General features: G+C 43.5%; 3 protein-coding genes across 9 annotated transcripts in view; 1 reads left to right on the top strand and 2 right to left on the bottom strand.

Moving 5' to 3' along the window:
• Positions 1-286: 286 nt before the first annotated feature.
• slc35c2 (solute carrier family 35 member C2) lies at positions 287-9,562 on the bottom strand. 2 transcript variants are annotated; one of them, XM_061685251.1, is made up of 10 exons: positions 9,421-9,562; positions 8,682-8,846; positions 6,614-6,767; positions 6,275-6,338; positions 6,119-6,191; positions 5,512-5,680; positions 5,015-5,098; positions 4,710-4,885; positions 2,559-2,688; positions 287-1,765 (listed from the first exon to the last, which is right to left on the bottom strand). In XM_061685251.1, exons 2-10 carry the CDS (start codon positions 8,790-8,792, stop codon positions 1,641-1,643), a joined length of 1,086 nt encoding a protein of 361 aa, XP_061541235.1. In that variant the 5' UTR covers positions 8,793-8,846; positions 9,421-9,562; the 3' UTR covers positions 287-1,640. The 2 variants fall into 2 exon arrangements, with proteins under 2 accessions (XP_061541235.1, XP_061541245.1); XM_061685261.1 differs by having other exon boundaries at positions 6,614-6,764.
• Positions 9,563-9,628: 66 nt separating this feature from the next.
• On the top strand, positions 9,629-11,095 carry taf13 (TATA-box binding protein associated factor 13). 2 transcript variants are annotated; one of them, XM_061695346.1, is made up of 2 exons: positions 9,629-9,710; positions 10,408-11,095. In XM_061695346.1, exon 2 carries the CDS (start codon positions 10,412-10,414, stop codon positions 10,784-10,786), a length of 375 nt encoding a protein of 124 aa, XP_061551330.1. In that variant the 5' UTR covers positions 9,629-9,710; positions 10,408-10,411; the 3' UTR covers positions 10,787-11,095. The 2 variants fall into 2 exon arrangements, with proteins under 2 accessions (XP_061551330.1, XP_061551416.1); XM_061695432.1 differs by having other exon boundaries at positions 9,643-9,710; positions 10,411-11,095.
• Positions 11,096-12,243: 1,148 nt separating this feature from the next.
• magixa (MAGI family member, X-linked a) overlaps positions 12,244-21,501 on the bottom strand; it is a 59,728-nt gene continuing 50,470 nt past the window's right edge. For 2 of the 5 annotated variants that reach the window (XM_061685157.1, XM_061685166.1), the window contains exons 20-21: positions 17,230-17,368; positions 12,244-14,744 (exon numbers count right to left, since the gene is read on the bottom strand). In XM_061685157.1, coding sequence (XP_061541141.1) covers positions 14,185-14,744; positions 17,230-17,368 — 699 coding nt within the window. In that variant the 3' untranslated portion in view covers positions 12,244-14,184. Of the gene's footprint in view, positions 14,745-15,847; positions 15,936-17,229; positions 17,369-21,501 lie in introns of all 5 variants that reach the window. The other 3 variants (XM_061685182.1, XM_061685172.1, XM_061685190.1) reach the window with 3 other exon arrangements.

Raw genomic sequence — 21,501 nt, 5'->3', positions numbered from 1 at the left:
TAATCAGGTCGTGAAATCTAGGAGTGGGTAATGAAGAGTACAATGTATACAGAACTGAGTTTGATGAATCTATTTGTCAGGAGCAGGTGTGTACGAGACAGGGGGAAGACAACAAACCTAACACACACCCATGGCAGAAATTCTTTGTTGGGAGCCAACTTACAAATTCAGCTGGGAAAGGGATAAAAAAATATATTTCCCCCACTGTAGATACAACACATTTTACTTCAATGGTTAGCAAAGAGCTTCATAGCAAGGCCTCATTTTTAGTTTTTATATTCAACTCAGCAACAGAGAAAGAAACACAATCCTCATGGTGCCACAAAAAAATAGTTTAATAATAATTTATGTTTCCATGTATTTCAAAGACTTGATTGTCTATTCGAGTCCAATTGAAAACTGAGGTAAATAAGGCACATTAAAGAGGAGTCTTTACCTGTAATAACAGTATAATCTGATAATTTGCATTTTCTGCAAGATTACAGTGAATTAGCAAAAATCATTGAAAGTTGCAGTTTTAATGCACACAGGACCACATGACAGAGCACCATTTAAAAAAAGATGTGACTTAAGCCCAGGTCAAAGACCTGTTAAACTTATTCCACACTAATGTGGATTCTAAGGCTCAAATTAAGTGTCAGAATTCAATGCCCATTGGTGGTTGACCCATACTGCTTACTTAACTTTCTCATAACAGACAATGCAGATGTCTGGTGCGTCGAAAAGGACTAAAATGGAGGATGAGGTTTTGTGGAACCTCTAAACTCAAATGCTCCGGACACTATGATTTGGAATTCAACCCAACATTTTCGAAACGTTGCACAAAAAAACCCAGCGTTCCAACCACCGCCCCGCATGACGTCGCATGAGACCGACCTATACTTGCGAGAGCCTGTGAGCATTGAAAGGATGAACATGCGTTTTGATTTTTCTTTTGACTTTTTTTTGTGCTGCTAGCAAAGATGAGTACTGGTGATACATAAGAGTCACGAAACCTATTGGAACCTCGCTGTCAGTTTAGCTATAAAAGGTACACACATATCTGTTCTGGATGCACAGACAGGCAGTATACAGGGGGTCCTCCATTTATAGACGTACCGACATGTGCAGTTTTGAGTTTCGATCTTTGAGGTTCCACTACACATTTAAAAAAAAAAAAAATAATCAATAAAATTAAAAATGATAATTAAAACATTTAAATAAATAAATCAACATAAGGGGAATTTAAGTACTGTACCGTATTATGAAGTTGGTGGACAACTTTAGTGGGATACAAAAAAATTGATAGGACAGCAATTACAAAGTCACCACCTAATATTCCATCTCTCACTTTGGCATCGTAAAGAATTTTCTTCAATTCAATTACAGCATCACATTAAAGCTTCAACAACCAATTTTAACAATATATTGTGGACACTGTAATACAAACGCTACACATTTAAGCCCCCTGAGGCAGATAATAATAAATTGTGACCTATTGAGGGTCAATTCATTAAATATGCCGTAATGAAGATGAATTTAACGATATGATTATAGATTAAAAGGACCGCCATGGCGGCTACCTTTCACACTGAACAGTGTTAGGAAGCATGAAGTAAATTGGTTGACATCAGAGTTCAAATATTTTATGATATTGTCTGTCAGTGTAGGGTGATTTCTTCTTCCTCATTTTCAGCGGCAGAGTCTTCATCATCATTAGGTCGGAGCAAGGGCAACTCAAGCTCTGGGCTTTTACTGTTCAGCTGCCGTAAGGATGGGCTCTTGTCTGAAGGAAAAGAGGAAAATGGGTATCACCAGACCTAATTTCAGCCAGCATCTAAGGATCAACATGAATTTCTTTTCTTTTGTTTTTGTGCCTTTTTTGTTCCCACCCTCAGGGTGTTAATCAGCTAGCTAGCGAGCCACCGGCTAACACATTATAGCAGGGGTTAACTTATTTTTTCCCTTGGACAGGAATGTTAAAATGTGACTTAAAACATTTCCTGTACAGTTAATAAAGGTTTTGTGACCTTTCTGCAAAGTTTTCACTGTACCTGGCTGCCTGAATGACTGATTGTGACAGGAACTAAGCAGGAAGAGTGGGCGGTTCACTGAAGGGCCACTTTGACTTAACTATTAACAAGGTCCTCTGTAAATACTGTAGTAATGTATATAGCGACAACACAGACTGGTGTGGTGTTGAATGAATAGAGACTGGTTCCTCAAGACGATGAAGTTACTGTATAAATAGAGTTCAAATAGTAGATGACTATTCATGGTACTGTAAAGATCTTTACATAAAACGTAACATTTAATACCTTCACAACCGTGTAACAGTTTTGATTGGGAAACTTTCTTACACGTATTTTGAGCGTTGTAGACACTGGCAGCTTAAATTGAAAATTGGAACAACCATCGACTATGGTTTCAGTCTTCAAATCACATGGCGGTAAACACTTCAGCACACATCATTCAATACCTTGTAAACTTAAATTGAATACCTTTCAATACCTTTTAATGACCTTTTTTGTATTTATTACATTTTAACACTTGTTAAAACCCAGCAGAGAAGTACTCACGTTTGGAATAATAGACTTTGAGTCCCACATGCAACGCAATGCCACACAGACACACAGCGAAGCCCAGCCAGTTGAGGATGCTCATTTTGTCTCCCATCAGCGATGTTGCCAAAACCAGAGTGCATATCTCCTGCAGGGGAACAGAATAAGAGACAGAAACTGGATTATATTGCATGTCTAAGGGCCCAATCACATGTTTTTTTTTTTTTTTGGTGTTATTTCCATGTACTGTACATTTCAAATGACACATTAGCGATAAGTCAGTGTTTACACTGGTGAACATGAGAAACAACCCACGTGTTGTCCTTAGATAACGCAACATGCATTATGAGCGGTCAGGGAGAACACAGAAGTTACAGTTACATCCATCCATCCATTTTCTGTACCACTTTACCCTCACAAGAGTCGCAGGCATGCTGGAGCCTCTCCCAGCAATCGTCGGGCGAGAGGCGGGGTACACCCCCGAACTGGTCGCCGGCCAATCGCAGGGCACATATAAATGAACAACTATTCGCGCACACATTCACATCTGAGGGCAATCAATCCACCATGCATGTTTTTGGGATGTGGGAGGAAACCGGAGAGCCTGGAGAAAACCAACACAGGCACGGGGAGAACATGCAAACTCCACACAGGCGTGGCCGGGATTTGAACCCCGGTCCACAGAACTGTGAGGCAGATGTGCTAAACAGTCGCCCGCCGTGCCGCCAAGTTACAGCTCATTTAGCATTTTTTAATGCCTATTGCTGTTGTTTGGGCAGACATGGGTGTGTACATTGGACACTGGTGAATTTCAATGATGTCAAGCTGCACTGGCACCGACAGAAAACATAAACGAATCAGATTTCTATCCACCAGTGGCGGTCCTGCACTGAATGGCGCCCTGTGCGATGCCCCTAGATTGTGCCCCCACAACCACACAGCAAAAGCAGTTTACATTGTGGTTGTTCAAAGAATATTTCTCCATACTTCTCTTTAAGACACGTAAATCACGCCCCACTAACGTCACTCAACTAAAGGACTGTGCTCCGTTCTGACTACCATTGCTTTCTCTTATCCCAGGAAGATGGTATTGTCTGACTTCGTTACCCTCTGATTTAATCAAACAGGAACTACCGCCCAATCACATACATACTCCAATCATTTGTCAGTATGAAGAAAATTCCAGGTAAGACTTACGATTACTGTATTTTCACGACCATAAGGCGCACTTAAAAGTCTTACATTTTCTCCAAAATGGACGGGGCGCCTTATAATGCGGCGCGCGCCTTATGTGTGCACCGAGTTCCAAAATCTGTAAATGTTGTGTGACTTTGATGAGAGCTCCGCTTGACTGACCTGGAGCATTTCCTGCCGTCACGCTGCTTATATAGAGGAAAGGCGGACATGACTGAGGACAGCATGCTGACGTTAAAGGGGGAAGGGTGCGCGTGAAAGAGGACGCTAAAGGCACGCCCCCAGTAGGTATATATTGGCTAAGGACCCCTGAAAATGGCACCTACGAAGAGACACTCTTACAAAGCACACGCGGAGGAACATGGGAATTGAGCAGCCGTGAGAGAATTCAAGATCAACGAATCCATGGTTCACAAGTGGATGCCTGGGCTAAGGTATCTGCTTTGACTGTTGTCCGAGCTTTCACTTTCATCATTGCTGAACAGCCCCCCGGCTACGAGACTGACTCCGACAATGACGAGAGGGAACCCGGCATGTTTGATGGCGAAACTGCACAGCTGTTTATTTCGGATATAGAAGATGAGGACTTTGATGGATTTGTGGATGAGGATTGATCAAAAAATAACGTGAGTGAGTACATTGTTAAATACTTCAATAAAGTACAACCGAACTCAGCTTTGCTCCCGCTGCCTTTTTAAAAACATACGCTAGTATGCATGCTAGCGTATGTTTTAGCGTGCATGCATGCTAGCGTATGTTTTAAGCCAATGTATGTTTTACCATGCCTGCACCCAATAACATGGTGCGCCTTATGCATGTGTTAAATACAGAAATAGACCCCGTAACTGAGACTGCGCCTTATGGTCGTGAAAATACGGTATGTAAGAATGTGCAGAAATCAGTCTATGATTTTTTCCATCATAATACTTTCACATTTGTTGAAAATGCAAATCCACATGCTGTATAAGACAGTACCTTAAAGATCCCCGATATGGATAAGGTGAGGCTGGAAGTTCTGGAGACGAGCAGGAACTCCGAAAAGCCGAGACCAAAAGCCAGGATCCCTCCAATGCTTAGTAAGAAGACGCAGTACAAGAGCGGTGACAGCTCTGTCACCCGGAATAACTTGTCAGAGGTGCTGAGGCTCAATTCTGAAACAAACAAACAAACAAACAAACAAACACACACACACACACAAACACAATAAGTAAAAGGTTGAGCATGTTAATACAATAATCATGGATGCAATGCGGACAGTTGGCGCCAATGCTTTATCTCACCTTCATTATACATGAAGAGAGGAAAGAGGCCAAGAAACATGAGAGGCTGGAGGTGGTACATGGCATCCACTGGGTTCTGGAGGCCTACAGGAAGATGGAATATGGACAACATTAACGAGGAGTGGCTCAGTATGGGCTCAGTCCCGATAATGACTTTTTAAAAATAAATTGTATCATGAAAGGGTCATATCAAATGCATTATTTTAACTGACATTATGGTGGAACAAACAAAAACAAAACAAAAAAATCCCACAGGTCCTACAATTCATATTTGTGAAAAATGCACTCCTGAAATCTCGAAAATGGCACAAATATCCCAAAATCGAATGAATGACGTCACAAGACTTAATGTTTGAGCTGTGAAAAAAAGAATTCAAACTGTTCAACAGTTCAAACTGGCTGATGGTGCCAAATGGCTCAAAGGTGCTTTTCAGGTAACCATCACAACAGTTGCGCACAACTTGTATTTATTAAAGGGACAACAATTCAGCACTGACCCAGCTCCGCTTTCTGCATGAGCACTTGAGTGAGGGTCCAGCGGATCCCCCCAATGAATGACGCCAGCAGCACCATGAGGAAGCCCTCCAGGTTGAACTGGGTCGATTGGAAGGTAAACATGAACAAGCCGCTGGCAATGAGCAGGACCACCACAATTAGGAATGGGTTCTGGTGGAAAGACACCACGAGAAATTTGAGAAAATAAAAAAAAAAGTTATAAAAACACACATACACATACTTACATACATATATATATATATATATATATATATATATACATACACACATACATATATACACACATACATGTACACATATACACACACACATACATATAACATATATAGATGTGTATATATATATATACACACACACACATATACACACACACACACACACACATATATATATATCTATATATATATATATATATATATATATATATATATATATATATATATATGTGTGTGTGTGTGTGTGTCCTATAATTTTTGATCCTTGAGTTATTTAGACAAACTCATGTCACAGTTTGTTATTGAAACACCTGCGAACTGTTTTAAATTGTATTGGGGGGGGAAGAGTCTCTTGTGATACATGGATACTCACCGGCTCCTCCAGTTTTAAAACCAGAGAGAAAAAGAGAATAAAGAGCACTGCAGAAGACTTGGTCATGGTGTACCTTGAAAAACAAAGAGAACACGGTGAGCAGCAGGATATTAACACAAAATATATAATAAGGACATCTTAAAGTTATGTACTTACAAGCTAATGGTGATGAAGAGGAAGCTCCAGTTGGAGAGTCCAATGTCTAGTGTTGTTGCCAAGGCTGGTGGAAAGATGAACAACAAGAACACCACCACTAAGACACTAAGTCAGACTTCTTGTGTTAGTTGATTGCAAGTGAGCGAAAAGTAATTATTGGCCAAAGTATGTCCGCTTCCGCTACCATAGGTGATGCTATGCCTTATTTTATTTTAACCTCTTACGCTGTGTTATAGAAAGCTGGCAAATCAGGAGACCGTCTAACTTAAGAGTCTTTTTAAACTTGAAGTCCAGCTATCAAACATCCTTTGTCAAATGAGAAAACCCACCAAATCTCACCTGTGGGCGCCACTTTGTGGAGGTAATCAGTCCAGCTCAGAATAACACGAGTCTTCCCTGTCCAGCACTGCATGGCCCGCCGGGTCAGCGCTGACAGGCAGAAGGTGAGAGCCAGGTGGACTAACGTCATGAAAAGTGGATAGTGGAAGCCCTGCTGGGGGTTACACATATATGGCCATGAGTGTGTGTCGGTTCTGCGTCAATCATGACGAAAATGTGGTTTACTTGGCAACTTGGGGCAGAAGACAGGAAAAGACACAGCTATAAAACTTTATTAGGACATGTTATACATGCAATTGAATCACAAATCTTTTTAACAAAGCACTGTCTTTTTCAGTTTAAAAGGGACATATTATGGAACACTGACTTTTGGGGGGCTTCTAAAGAAATTTTTGGATCTCTGGAGTACCTACCCACCCATTACATTTGAAATTAAACAACCAAGTAAATCAGTAAATAAAGTAAATCAAGTTTTTCTGCCTATTTCTGAAAATATGTCTGTGTGTGAGGAAATTGGGCTAATTTACATAATCACCACCCCACACATGGAGTTTTTCCTCTCATGACATGATCGGCGGGGCTGGACAAAGGGCGGAATCCGGCGGCCAGACAACAATATCTGAAGGACTATCATGCAGAGGAGGGGCACAGAAACTCACCCATCTCTCAACACCCCTTATATCATGACAAAGCTGACAGACCAGCAGAGCTACATTGTTGTTGTTTTTTTTTAATACCCAGATTAGCGTTAGCTTGATTTACTCAACTGCTCCGAGAAATTGTTGATCCGGTGGTGTTTCCGGTGTGTGTTTGGTGATGTATCCATGCGACACATTCACACAGTGGAATGTATGGAGTGTTGCCTCCATGAGTAAAAATCCTTTTATTGTCTTTATGGGCACTCACTTTATTTCCCACTCTAGGCTCTGCTCTTACAGTACATGTACAAGTTGTTGTAGTTAGGGCACCGTCGCCAGTCGTCAGGGTAACAAAAGTCGAACTCGCCATTGGGCTAGCAGTATATTGGGTGGCGTATACAGTCATTTCACTTTTAAGTTTATTTATTATTATTTCATCATGCCATACATATTACGTCATTGTGGCATACACCAAACGAAGTGCCCAGCCCTCACAGGCTTACGAGACACTGAACTAACAACAAATGTGAGCAATCAAGCAGTACTGAAAACAACATTTCACGGTAACTATCAGATACAACCTAAATCTAATTTTAAACAAATGTTCCTCAATGGCCAGTTAATTGACCTTACAATACTTACACATTAAACAGCAACTTTATAGTCAAACATAAAATGTCTTGTTACACTGTTGAAAGGCTTGCAACTCGGTGTCACAATTAACTGACAACTAATCGGTCATCACATTAATTGATAGCTATTTTGTTAATCGACTACTCGTTCAGAGCCAATGTTTAAATTAAAATTGTCCAAATTCCCCAATTTCAAGCTCTCAACAATATTGTCTGATTGCTGTAGATCTTCATGAAAGCACAACGATTATCTTTTGTGTTGAATCAAAATAAGACAGCAAGCATCAGCTTTTACTCTGGAAAATAATGGTCAATATTTTTGCCTAGTTTCTGACATGACCAAGTTTCCGTGACCTAGTTTCTGACCAAACCAGTAGCTGGATCATCAGCAGGGACTGGAGTCAGGTTTGTCATTTAGTCTGCATGTGAGCATCTGGGTCTGAGTTGTGGTCTACAGCAGCTCCTTGCAAGCGCTCTCATTTTGTATCTCAGTCAACAGACGGCTCGAAGTGCTTCGACGATGTGGCTCTCCTTGCCCACATGCGAGCGCATTACAGTACACGAATTGCTCAATTGTTTTTGCACTACACCCAAACGGCAAAGTATCTGAAGCTCGTTGGTAACTCGAATTTTGGTTCGCAGATTGCCCAGCTGATTTTCTGAGAAAACCATTCCCACTCAACATTCACACCTTCACTGCCTGCACCTAAATCAAGCGACTGAATCATTCCACCAGTCTGTAACCACTTTGTCTTTGCTTATTTCAAATAAAAGCAAACTAGCAGCTATTGTGCTTACCTTCATTAGCCATTTGTTATAGAAGGTGATGCCTATAGAGAAGACATAGTAGAGGAGGACCAGTCCCACAGTCCGGAGCGTCCTGCAGAGGAACTGGACCGGCCACGCCATACACAGACTCCTTGTGTCATCTGCAGAGTGAACTTTATCCCCCTTTTGAAACACCTGTCGTGGATTTTTTTAGACAAAATTCAGACACGACCGGCCAGGCAAGCACACTAATTGTTGGTGAGTTCAAAAATGGCTCGCAGTGTTTATTAGCACGTTGACTAAAAGGTCTAACTGACTAACGTATTTAAACTGCTGAATTATAAATTATGACCCGTTCATTGTGAAAGTTGGAGCACTCGTCGGTAACGCTGACAACATTGACACGGGTTCCGACGTTTATTTTCAACCTAGCTCCACTTTCTAGTTCAAGCTAACGTTAGCTCACCGATGCGTATTGGAAACTATTACTGCCATCGATCCACTCAAGTGGCGAATATGCCAAATTTGCACGGTCACAACGACGCTACGGTGCAAGACGATCGTCACTCTCGCGGTTACGCTGACTTTTGAGCACACGTCTCCAGACTGTCAGGAGAACTCTGTTGATTATTATGGGCATTTGTTGTTGTTGTTGTTTTTTTTTTTCCAACGCGGCAAGCATGAACTCCGGTGATCGTTCCTTGCACATCACTGATGAACCACTCTTCTACAACTGCCCTATATTTGACGACACAAATACAGTACAGACCTTTTACATGTGTTGAATTGTCATTAGAAGTGACTTCGGTCCGCGTGCGTTGAAACACGGAAGATAAGCGAGCTATTGCGTATTAATGATAGGATTTAAAGCGAGACTGTTCATTACTTGACTTAAGTACACGTCAGTTGTTACGCTGTGTAAACAAATCCGCCACACGGGGGCAGTGTTTACAAAAAGCTCACATTTTCAGCCAAGACTCACTTCCTGTCAACGAAAGAAAGCCGGAAGCAGATTTGAAACAACAGGCACTCTGTTGTGATTCTTCCTCTAATTTCAAAGTGAGATATTATTTCCATTGCGTAAAATTGGATTATTATTTTTTTAAATACAGACGGGTTTCAACATTAAAAAAAATAAGATACCTTAAAAATTGCGTTTGAATACAGAGCAACGAATTAAAATCATACCGAGGGCCAGCTCAGAAAGCAGTCGAATGGTTGGTTGCGATCGAATTTAGCAAAACACTGGAACAAGGTTAATCGGCAAAACGTACGTTTTGGGAAAAATGTTAATCCTCACTGGATGAGTCCAACGAAGATCCAAGGTGCCGGTAAATTAATGGTGTGGCCCGGGATATGAGGTGGCATTGCACCCTCTTTTGTTGATTTCATGCTAATTGGTAATGATAACTTCATGTCATTATGGCTTCCGCGTACGTCAATGGTTAGATCAGCAGTTTCCAGATGCTTAAATTGGTCTGTGTGGTGCTGTGGAGTGGCCTCTCCGAACCCCAGAGCTCACCCCTCTCGATTTTTTTCTTTAGGGGAATTTGAAAGCGAGGTTGTATCAGGAATAGATATAAAACACATTTTCTCAATGAAATTCATTACAAGGATAACTCCAGCTGTGCTAATACATATTGAAATGTGTTGTCATTCAAAACCAAAGTGCTTATTTTTTCTAATCGTGGAACGTTAAGAGACACCCTGAATATAAATACTTATAATATAACTATGATTTTTGTTGTTTTTGCAGCAGAATGGCAGACGAAGAGGATGAGACCGGCTTCGAGGAGGAGTTGGACGAGACCTGCGGTGGAGTGGATGTGTGCCACGGCCGGAGAAAGAGGCTCTTCTCCAAGGAGCTCCGGTGCATGATGTACGGCTTCGGAGACGACCAGAACCCGTACACTGAGTCGGTGGATATCCTGGAAGACCTGGTGATCGAGTTCATCACAGAAATGACCCACAAAGCCATGTCCATCGGACGCCAGGGTCGCGTCCAGGTGGAGGACATCGTCTTCCTCATTCGAAAGGATCCCAGGAAGTTCGCCAGAGTCAAAGACCTGCTGACCATGAATGAGGAGCTCAAGAGGGCCCGCAAAGCTTTTGACGAGGCAAACTATGGCTCATAAACACCAGCTGAAACAATTGCAAACACATTTCTTTTTTTTTTTTGGACATCTATTTTGTACCTATCGTAGCTGACTTTGGTATACCTGGATTGGTCGCCAGTCAATCACAAGACGCAGACAAACAATCATTCACACCTATGGACAAATTAATCTACCGTCAACCTAACGTGCATGTTTTTGGACAGTATATTCATTATTTACTGACATGTGCACACAGTACTTTACCTAGTTTTGAAAATTTTATCATTTTTTTAAGTAAATGTTTTGCACCCTGTAACCCTTTAAATAAACGTATATGTTTATGTTTGACCAGACAACTCGTACTGTGCTGGATAATTTGTGTTACATAAGAGTGCATAAGATCGTACACATGCAGGCATGCAAGGAGGGACATCGGAGTGAAAGAGGGTTGCAAGCATTGCTGCAACTCTTGAGGCACACATTTGCACCCTTTCTAAATGTACATATTTGTACCCTTAGAAAGGGTACACATTTGTGTATATTGTGTGTGGATTGTGTGCGTGTGTGAACTGTGTGTTATAGTCTGTGTGCATGCAGATTTTGTGCACTTAGACATACACGCATGCTCACACAATACAAATTTAACAAACATTATACACAGTACACATGCAATACACACGGTACAGACAAAAAATTTCACACACACATGCCCACACAATACGCACTTACACGACACATTCAATACACACACATTGCACACAAAAACAGCAAGGTAGCAAGTGTCCTAATGTTCATGTAATTTAAGGAGATGGTGGAGTTGCAGGATTACAATAAAATCACCTTCAAGGAGAACCCCGCCATCCCAATGGGGAAGATTGTCCCCACACCATCAAGCTGCCCTACAACTTCCTGGTTTACCCATCCAAGTGGCGATACCCTGCCCAGCAGGTGAGAGACGAGCGTGATTGGACGTCAGATCGATTAAACCGTGGAGCCATGGGTCGCCCTGCAGGCTCGCCTCTATCCACACTTCTTCCGCTCACCTCTTCACACCCGCCACTTGGAGCCACCCATCTTTCAGAGGTGCGGCGGGCACTACCTCCACCCGCGGCTGCAGGTGGCACCTCCCAAATCCCCATGAAGAGCCTGGTACAGTCGGCTCTGTTATGGGGACACGCCGCCTGCCTGTGATTGTTGGTCCAACCACGTGGACGATGTAATCTTAGTTAAATTGAAAATACACTGTACGATTTAAAAAGTGTTAGTTTTAAATGTGACAAAATTACAGAAGTAACTTTGTGTTTTATACAGATAATTGTGTGTCGATAAAATGCTGCATGTGAAAATCCAAGGGAAACTCTGTGGGCACTAATTTTAGGTGAGACAACAGCATAAGCTTCTTAGGCTTGCTGTAAACTTTTCTTTTCTCACATGACAAACAAAAAACATTCAAAATATTTAACAATAATAATGTTTAATAATTTCTTGAAACAGTCCATAAATCAGGCCATAAAAGTGAGACAGACAAGTGGACCCAGAGGGAGGACGGGGTGGATTTCTGACAGGAAGTTTGCCACCAGCCTCGGTGCCCTCTTGCTGGGCGAAGGCTTGAGGCAACGAGGCACTTTAATTAGCACGTATAGCTGCAGGATGTCGGAGCGAGATTGTTACTATAGAACAGTGATTCCTAACCAATGTGTATGGGAAATGATTCAATTTCACTTAACTTGTCACTCATTTTTCGTTTACAAATTTACGGTATCTTTTGTTCAGCTATCTATGCCAGTGACATAGAGTGACAGGCAAAATAATGAAATGTTCATCCACTAAATGACAGACGTTACAACAAACTTGCATGTCCACTTGATGTCAGTCATACAACAGAATAAGTGATGGCACCCACACACTGAGTACCGTAATTTCTCATGAATGATGTGCTCTCGAGTATAATATGCACCCCCCAAATCGTCCGTCTACCTATGTATAAAACACAGCCAACAATTGCAGCTATCCATGCTCAACTAATGAAGGATTATCTGTATTTTATTAGATTTATCAAAGAAATATTTTGCTCTATGTTAATGCACTGTTGAAATGAAATTCGTTGAATTCTGAACTTTTTAATTGGATAACGTTCGTGCCTCTTCTTCACCATGCATTTCTACTCGCGTTTTCATATTAGCAAAGAACAAACACTGGGGGGGTCTCAGTCTCGCTGTGGAGCGGGCCTGCCGAGCAGGCGCCAGCCTGAGCGGGCGTGAGGACCCTCTTTGGAGGCGGAGAAATAAACACACAAGGCTGGAAGAGGAAAAAAATAATTTGAAAAATGAGAAATTACGGTAAGTACATTTGTGAGTAAATTGGAAAGAGATCATTATAATTTCAGTGTATATATACTTTTTATTATATTTTTGTTTGGTGGTAAGCTGTAAGACTTTATCATGTAAAATCTGTGCCTTTGCTCGATAAAGGTTGGGAAACGTAACAAACTGCTTATTGGGATGTGTTGCCATAGTGATGATAAGACTGACAGCCAGCAGAACCGTGTGTGTTTGTGTGTGTCTGTGTATGGCTCATCATCAGAAGCAGTTTTCACGACAAGCAAGCAATCAGTCATCATTACAAGAATACATTATGGTCCTTTCTCACACACACACACAAATCCAAATACACGATTCACAACTTTCAGTCACAAACAAATCCACACACACAATCCACGGAAAAACACACAACCCACACACAAAACATCCACACAATCAACACAAAAACACAATCCACAGACAAGCACACGATACAATCAAACAAATCCACACACACAAAATGCATACACACAACACGCAACGCAAAATCCAAATACACAATCCACAAACACACAATCACAAAAGAAATCCACACACAGTCCACAAGCACAATCACACAAAAATTCCACACGCAAAACACACAAACACATTGCACACACACACCCACAATCCATGCACACACAATTCACATGTGCTAACACACACACATAAAATACACACAATCTACACTCACACACACGCCCACAATCTACAAACACACACCCCCACACACGCACACACAGACACACACAGACACCATTCTGTATGCGTATATGGCTCATCAGAAGAAGTTGTAAAGGATTTTTCAAGACAAGCAAGCAATCATTCTCTATTACTCTATAATCATCATCATCATAACTCACTAAAGTCCTAACAGGTTATAAAAATAAAAAGATTGACATGCTTGAACGTCAGGATTTGTCAGGTTTAAGTTCTATTATTTGCATACTCGTTTGTGTGGCTACTCCTCTCTGGCGCCTCGCCCTCCAATCATAATCCGCGTTGTCCAATCACGTGCAGGAAAAGGCCTGTCTCTTCAAAAGAAAGCCCTTAAAAGTTGCCCCAAAAAATAAGCATAACTTGTCAGCCATTGTCCAATCAGAGCACGAGTCCACCCATTCGGACCCGCCCACTGAGGCGACTGCCAATCAGAACCTGCGTCAGTCTCTGCGGGCTGGGCTCCAGCCAGGGTAAGCCCCGACCCTCTTCCTGCCTCGGCCCAGCTCTCCTCCAATCGGAAGCCACGCTGGCGCCCGACTTGCTGTCATCGGATTGGCTGTCAGACAGGGGCTCGTCACGCGGCATCAGGAAGGAGAACGCCGCTTGCTGAGGAGCTGGCCAGCTCTCAGAATGCTTTGCAACCTCGCAGCTCCCAGAATGCTTTGTATCCTCCTCCTGCTCCGTTGTCTCTTCTCTTGTCTTCCTACCCTGCTCCCTCCTCCTTTTCCTCTTCTCCTCTTGCTCCTTCCATCGCCTCCTTGCCTCCTCTTCCACACGGTCCAGGTCCAGATCGGGAGGCCCAACTCCTCCTCGTCTTGGTTTGGCCCCCCCTGCTCGCTTTCTCCTCTGTGGGCTGTGGGAGGTGGTCGTCACGGCGACCGCATCAGCCTCCTGGTCCTCCATGCGAGAGGAGGACGAAGAGGATTCTTCTTCAGGGCCTGAAATGAGACACACAGGACAACATCAGCCGAGCCTCCTTAAAAGTTCACGAGATGCTGCTAACTAGGGGGGGGGGGGGGGGGGGGGGGGGGGGGGGGGGGGGGGCATTCATTCACGTTTTAATATGGACCAGCCGAGCCATGAAGTTTGATGGCTCATTTCATTAAAATGTTAATTCATTAAGGAATGTGTTTACATACTGGTTTTGATACAAGAGACATTTTCTACAAGAGGGAACATTTATTTTGACATTACCCATAGAGAAAAACATTTATTCATATTTCTGAGGAATTTGGTGAAGAAACATTTTTATTATCAAGCGATATAAAGCAAAAAGCAACATTTTTATTTTAAATTTTATTTGAAGGCTATGTCACCCAACCTTACTCATTATTATTTGTCATCGTTTTATGGCTATAATACTGCAATGTATTATTATTATTATATATTGTTGATGAGGGCACACTTTTTTTTAACAATGCTTCATTATCAGTAAATTCTAGGGCTGCAGTTATCGAATATTTTTAGAATTGAGTATTCTACCGATTATCCCATCGATTAATTTAGTCAACGGATAAAAATAGATTTTGCATTGTTAAACATAGTAACATATACATGCGTTTTTTACGTTTGTTTTCTGACAATTTGTTGACCTTTTTGTTGAGTTTTTCAATTAATCATTCCAGCCCTAGTTCCTTTACATTAAAAATGCTAATTTATCAAGGATCATGTTTAGATACATGTTTTAATAAAAGGGACATTTTCTTTCAGAGGAAGTACTTAGTTTCTTGAAATAAAAAAACATTTTCATTTCTATTACGTCTTTGGAAATTGAGGCATGTTGATGATGTGGGGTGGGGGGAATCAAATCCCAGAATAGAAGAAAGAATAGAAGAAAAATGAAGAGCAAATCATGTCCTTTGATTTTTCTATAAGACGAAGCGTAAAATTTGATCAAAATCTTAGTTTTTCCTTTGAAAGCCATCTCACTCAACCCTACTAATTCTGCACTGTACAAAAACACAGATGATGTCACGAGCGATGAAGATGAAGAACAAGGCAGGTGGAGAAGGAAGAGAAGAAGACGCTGAACGTTACCGACCGCGAGTGTTCCGTGCGTCCGATGACGTAGAAGCACGGCTCGCCCTGCTTGGAGTTGGTCATGCACAGAGATAGGCTGGACAGCTCCACTGAGGAGGAGGAGGAGGAATGAGGAGGAATAAGAGAAAAGAGGGCAAGAAGAAGAAGGTAAAGAAAGAAAGTAGGAAGACATGGTCAGCAGGCGGAGCGCTCTGATTGGACGAAAGTATCATTGAACCCGCTGGGCTCTATCATGCCCATTTGTCCCAGTTTAAAAAAAAATTTGTAACCATTTTAGCTGTGTTCATGCAAATTGGGGATGGGAAAGTCCAGGTAACCCAAGGTACGGTTAAAGAGAACAACTGTTTTTCTGTCTCAAAATAATCAATTTTTTTGGTCAGTAAAAACGCCACTTAATAGTGTACTGAGTAATATAACTTATTTGTTACATGATGTGACAATACAGTAGGAGAAACTATCAATCCACCCATTTTATGAACCGCTTATCCTCAAGAGGCGGGTGCACCCTGTACTGGTCGCTAGCCAATTGCTGGGCACATATAGACAAACAATCATTCACACTCACATTCAAACATACGGACAATTTAGAGTTTTCAATTAATCTACTATGGATGTTTTTGGAATGTGGGAGGAAAGCGGAGGGGAAAACATGCCAACTCCACACAGGGAGGCCGGATTTGAACCTGAGACCTCAGAACTGTGAGGCAGATGTGCAAACCAGTCATCCACCATGCCGACCAGTATAAACTATGTATTACAAATTAAAACAAACAAAAATGTAAACAAAAAAACTCGTTTAACAGTTGGATTAGGCGTTGGTCGATCGGTCATGCCTGCTCCCCACTCTGTGCAGGGATCTTTGCAAAACCTTGCCCACCTTGCCCACCTACTAGGGCATTACATTACCTTGACACATTTTTTTTTTTTACACGTCACTCGAGTGGCAGCATATCTAAATCGTGCTCGTAATGCAAATTTTTGACTCACAACACAGAGGAAAAGATCGACCCAAGCTATGTTCATACCTTGAATAACCAATAAATTGGAGAACTCGTAAATCAAGGTACCACTGTACTTGCATAAAATCTGGTTGTTTTAGTTAGGATTATGCTAAAATATATTTCCTGATGGACTGCGTATTTAAATTCCTTATTAAGAGCCAATCTGCCAGTTTTATACATTTCTGATTTATTCCCATAAACTCCCACAGAAAGTTTGGTACTTGAAAAATTCACCAAATTTTGCAAACCGAATTAAAACACCTGGGAACTGTTAGAATTTGTGAAAATTGATGTGTGCGTTAAAAGTGGAAAAGAAAAACAAGGCAGCGTCAGGAAGGTTCATCTTTGTGTTGGGGGACATCACATAAGTGGCCATCATCACCGTAATCGGGGACGTAGCCATTTCCTTTTTTCAGGACCAAATGGATCCGATGGCCTCCTCTGCGGATCTGCTCCACGGCCTGACTGTGCGTCATTCCTGCTGTGCTGTTGCCATTGATCTCCACCAACTGGTCAGAAACCTGAGGGCAACCAACAAGAAGCTGCTGTGTTAGCGGCTGGTTCAAGAAAAAGCAAAGTAACAAAAATGTCACCCAAGTGGAGAAAGGAGAGCATCTTCCTACAAACTGCAGGGAATGAGACCACTTGTGGGATTTACCAACCCGAATTCCATTGAAGTTAGGCTGTTGTATAAAACGTAAATATAAACAGAATACGATGATTAGCACCATGCAGTTCCCTTTTTGGAGCTTGGGTGGCACTTTGTGCCTCGCCTCTCCCTCCCTCCCTCCCTCTCTCCCTCTCTCTCTCTCTCTCTCTCTCTCTCTCTCACTCGCTCTCCTCAGGAATCAGCACCACCCTGGCTGCGCACCTGTCATCAATCAGCACTCATCACTGCCTGCATATAAGCCTGCTAGATCCAAATGTCCATAGCCAGAGTATTGACACTTCATTGTGGTACACAGGCCAATTCTCGAATTTCCACGTTTTGTATTCAAGTGACTATCCGACGACTGGCACCTGTACTCATCCAATTGTGTTTCTGTCCTCCTCCAGTGCCTCCCGATTCACTGCCGCGCCAACCACGTTGTCAAGCTCTTCTACCACCTCACGTTCCCGCTTCCTGCACAGTCGTCGTTTCTACAGACCACGATCCCGCCTTGGACACCCGAACTCTAAGCTACTGGCAAATAAACCACTCATCTACTCCCTCTGCCTCAGTCTGCTCTTGGCTCCAACCCAACTGATACAATTTTATATCGTGACAGAATACTCTGGGCAACATGGACCCAGCAACACCGGAAGCATTGAGGGAAGGGCTCGCCCACCAGGGCGCTCAGATAGGCAGACACGACAAAGCCCTCCGCAAGATCATGGACTCTTTGAATACTCTTAAACAACAAGTATCTCTCTCGCCATCCCACCAGCCCTCCCGTGAGTATTTCTTCCGAGCCCGCAGCCTCCGACCAACACCTACCCCTGTACAAAGAGCCTCACGTTCCTCCTCCCGAACCCTACTCTGTAGACCTAGTTTCACGTAGCCAATTTCTACTAAACTGTTCATTAGTTTTTGACCTACAACCGTTGAGTTATCCCTCGGACAAGTGTAAAATCGCATTTGTCATTAACAAATGGGCTACTGCGGTTTGGCATAATTCGTCTCCAGCACTCGCCTCATTTGATTTATTTTTGGGCGAGCTCAAGAAAGTCTTCGAGCACCCCGTTAAGGGTAGGGAAGCCACTCAGCGCCTCCTAGACCTCCCCTAGGGTTCGAGTTCTGTGGCTTCATATTCCATAGATTTTAGGATACTTGCGAGTGAATGCGGTTGGGATGACGCCGCTTTAAGAGGGATCTTTTTCAAAAGACTTTCAGAATCGCTCAAAGATGAGCTCGCAGCCAGGGATGAGCCCATCTCACTGGAGAATTTAATTTCGTTAGCCATTAAATTTGACAATTGTCTTTGAGAGGGAGCTCGAGAACGAGGAATCAAAACGCACAGTATAACACCATCCATGGGCACAGCGCCTCCAGCCACTCAGGCGCACCCTGAACCCCCTGCTGGCGCACCCTGAATCCCCCTGCTGCCTCCACCGGATTGAAGGAGCCCGTGCCACGAGGCAAGACCCGTTTAGACTCCCTGGAACGTCAGCGCCACGTCACTCAACGACTATGTATTTATTGTGGACAGCCAGATCATTTCATAGTCAACTGCCCCTTAAACCCAAAAGGACGGGCTCAACACGACCTGGGAGCATCATGGTGATCCAAACCAACTCCTCTCCAAGCTCTCCCTCCCGTATGACCGTTCCCTCGTATATTCTTGGTCCCGTTCGCAACACCCCTGTTACTGCCCTCATTGACTCCGGCGCAGATGACAATTTTATTCATGAGGGTTTGGCGTGTCAGATCCAGCTTCCGTCTTGAGCCCCTCCCGTACCCTAAGAAGGTTACGGCCCTGGACGGGCGACTCATCTCCACTGTCACCCACCAAACTGCACCGTTTACCGTGCTCATTTTTGGTAATCACCGTGAAACCCTCCAGCTGTTTGTCATTCCTTCCCCGGAAACTCCGTTGGTCCTTGGTATCCCCAGGCTCCAGAAACACAACTCTGTCATTGATTGGACTCACCTGTCCATCACCGGTTGGAGTCCATTCTGTCACTCTCAGTCTTCTCTTGGCCGTCCCGTCCTCCAACACACCTCAGTCACCAACTACTCCCATCGATCTCTCCCGGGTCCCTGAAGTATATCACGACCTCTCCCTGGTGTTCCGTGAGGATCTTGCCCTCTACCCAGCCCCATATGACTGCACCATTGACCTGGTGCCCCTCTCCTTTCCAGCCGCCTGTCCGAATCCAGAAAAGGATGCTATGGAGACATATCCGTGACTCTGTGGCCTCCGGACTCATCCGACCCTCCTCTTCCCCCCTGTGGGCCGGGTTCTTCTCTGTGGAAAAGTATCGAATTCTTAGGTCTCAACGACATTACTGTCAAAAACAAAGTTCCACTACCACTCATTGACCCTTCCTTCCAACCCCTCTGTGACGCCCAAATATTCACCAAATTGGACCTGTGCAACGCATATCTCATCCGCATTAGAGAGGGGGACAAATGGAAAACTGCCTTCAACACCCCTCTCGGACACTTTGAATACCTGGTCATGCCTTTTTAGATTAACTAACGCCCCCACAGTTTTTTAAAACATCAATGACGTCCTCCGTGATATGCTCAACCAGTTCGTCTTTGTATATTTAGACGACATCCTCATCTTCTCCTGTTCCCCCAGAGAACATTGTCAGCATGTCCGCCAAGGCCTCTTTCTGAAACCAGAGAAGTGTGAAGTCCATCTATCCTCCGTACACTTCTTAGAAGACATCATTGCCAAGGGATAGTTACAACCAGACCCGGCCAAGATTCAAGCAGTCGTCAACTGGCCCACTCGCTCCACCCGCAAAGAGCTACAACGTTTCCTAACCTCTACCGTCGATTAATCCGTGACGACAGCAAGGTTGCCTTTCCTCTCACCTCCACCAGCACACCATTCCATTGGACCCCAGCTGCATCGCAAGCATTTGAATACCTTAAGGAACTATTTATCATTGCCACCATCCTGAAACACCCTGACCCTTCCCTCCAGTTCGTGGTGGAAGTTGACACCTCTGACACGGGGAGCTGTCCTCTCCCAGCGAGACCCGGTATCCCAAAAACTTCGCCCCTGTACTTTTTTCTCCCAACGCCTTTCTACATCTGAGCGGAATTATGACTTAGGGAATCGTGAGTTACTTGCCATTGTCTGGCCCCTGGAGGAGTGGAGGCACTGGCTGGAGGGGACCCTTTCTCCCTTAATTATATGGCGTGACCACCGGAATATCGCTAATCTCCGTTCCGCCAAGTGCCTGAAAACCCGACAAGCGCGTTGGTCGTTGTTTCTCAGTAGGTTCAACTTTAGCCTCTCCTTCCGTCCTGGTTCCCGGAACGGCCTGACGCCCTCTCCCGCCTTTATTCACCTCCCCTCCAGCCCGGTGGAACCGGAGCCCATTCTTTCTTCTTCCTGCTTTGTGGGGGCAGCCACGTGGAAAATCGAACAAGTGGTTAAAGAGGCTCAGAAGACCCAACCTGATCCCAAGTCAGGACCTCCTAACCGGCTGCTCCTGCACAATTCCACACGCTTTGACGTCCTTCAGTGGGCCCACAATTCCAAGATCACTTGTCATCCCAGAATCACCCGTACCATTCAGGTAATCCAGCAACACTTCTATTTACTCTCCAAACAAAGGTCCAGGACTGGAAACATTTTCAATTCTACATTTACAACTGGATCAAGGCCAGGACATTAATAGTGACTAGTTTGAAACTGTCCATAAAGGTTTAATTAAATGCAATTGCAGTCTTAAACAGTTTTGAAATGTGGTTTCCAACTTGGAGGGAAAAAATGCACTGTTACAGGCATTGTCCACAAGAAAGTGACACAGAGCCAGGACCGTAGGGAACCAGAACGTGTGTGTGTGTGTGTTCTGACATTGACAGCAATGAGGTGACCACCACCACTCGAACAAGCCTTCATATGGTCCCCTGGCTGTCCGCGGACTTTCCATTCCACGGCTCCATCAAGAAGGGAACAACAAAAGACATGCAGCAAACGATCTCTCTGGG

Source organism: Phycodurus eques, chromosome 1 (assembly GCF_024500275.1).
Source record: "Phycodurus eques isolate BA_2022a chromosome 1, UOR_Pequ_1.1, whole genome shotgun sequence".
In the NCBI taxonomy this organism is placed as follows: Eukaryota; Metazoa; Chordata; class Actinopteri; order Syngnathiformes; family Syngnathidae; genus Phycodurus; species Phycodurus eques.
The sequence above is the reverse complement of the archived record's forward strand: the minus strand, read 5'-3'. Positions and strand labels throughout refer to the sequence as shown.

Bases quoted from the DNA above. Each gene is read 5' to 3' on its own strand.
- slc35c2 (XM_061685251.1), bottom strand. From the start codon at position 8,792: ATGGCGTGGCCGGTCCAGTTCCTCTGCAGGACGCTCCGGACTGTGGGA. The intron at 4,886-5,014 runs GTGAGATAAAGC...TGTTTGTTTCAG, and splicing joins TCTCTTCATGTATAATGAAG to AATTGAGCCTCAGCACCTCT. The intron at 1,766-2,558 runs GTGAGTACTTCT...CTTTTCCTTCAG, and splicing joins CAAAGTCTATTATTCCAAAC to ACAAGAGCCCATCCTTACGG.
- taf13 (XM_061695346.1), top strand. From the start codon at position 10,412: ATGGCAGACGAAGAGGATGAGACCGGCTTCGAGGAGGAGTTGGACGAG.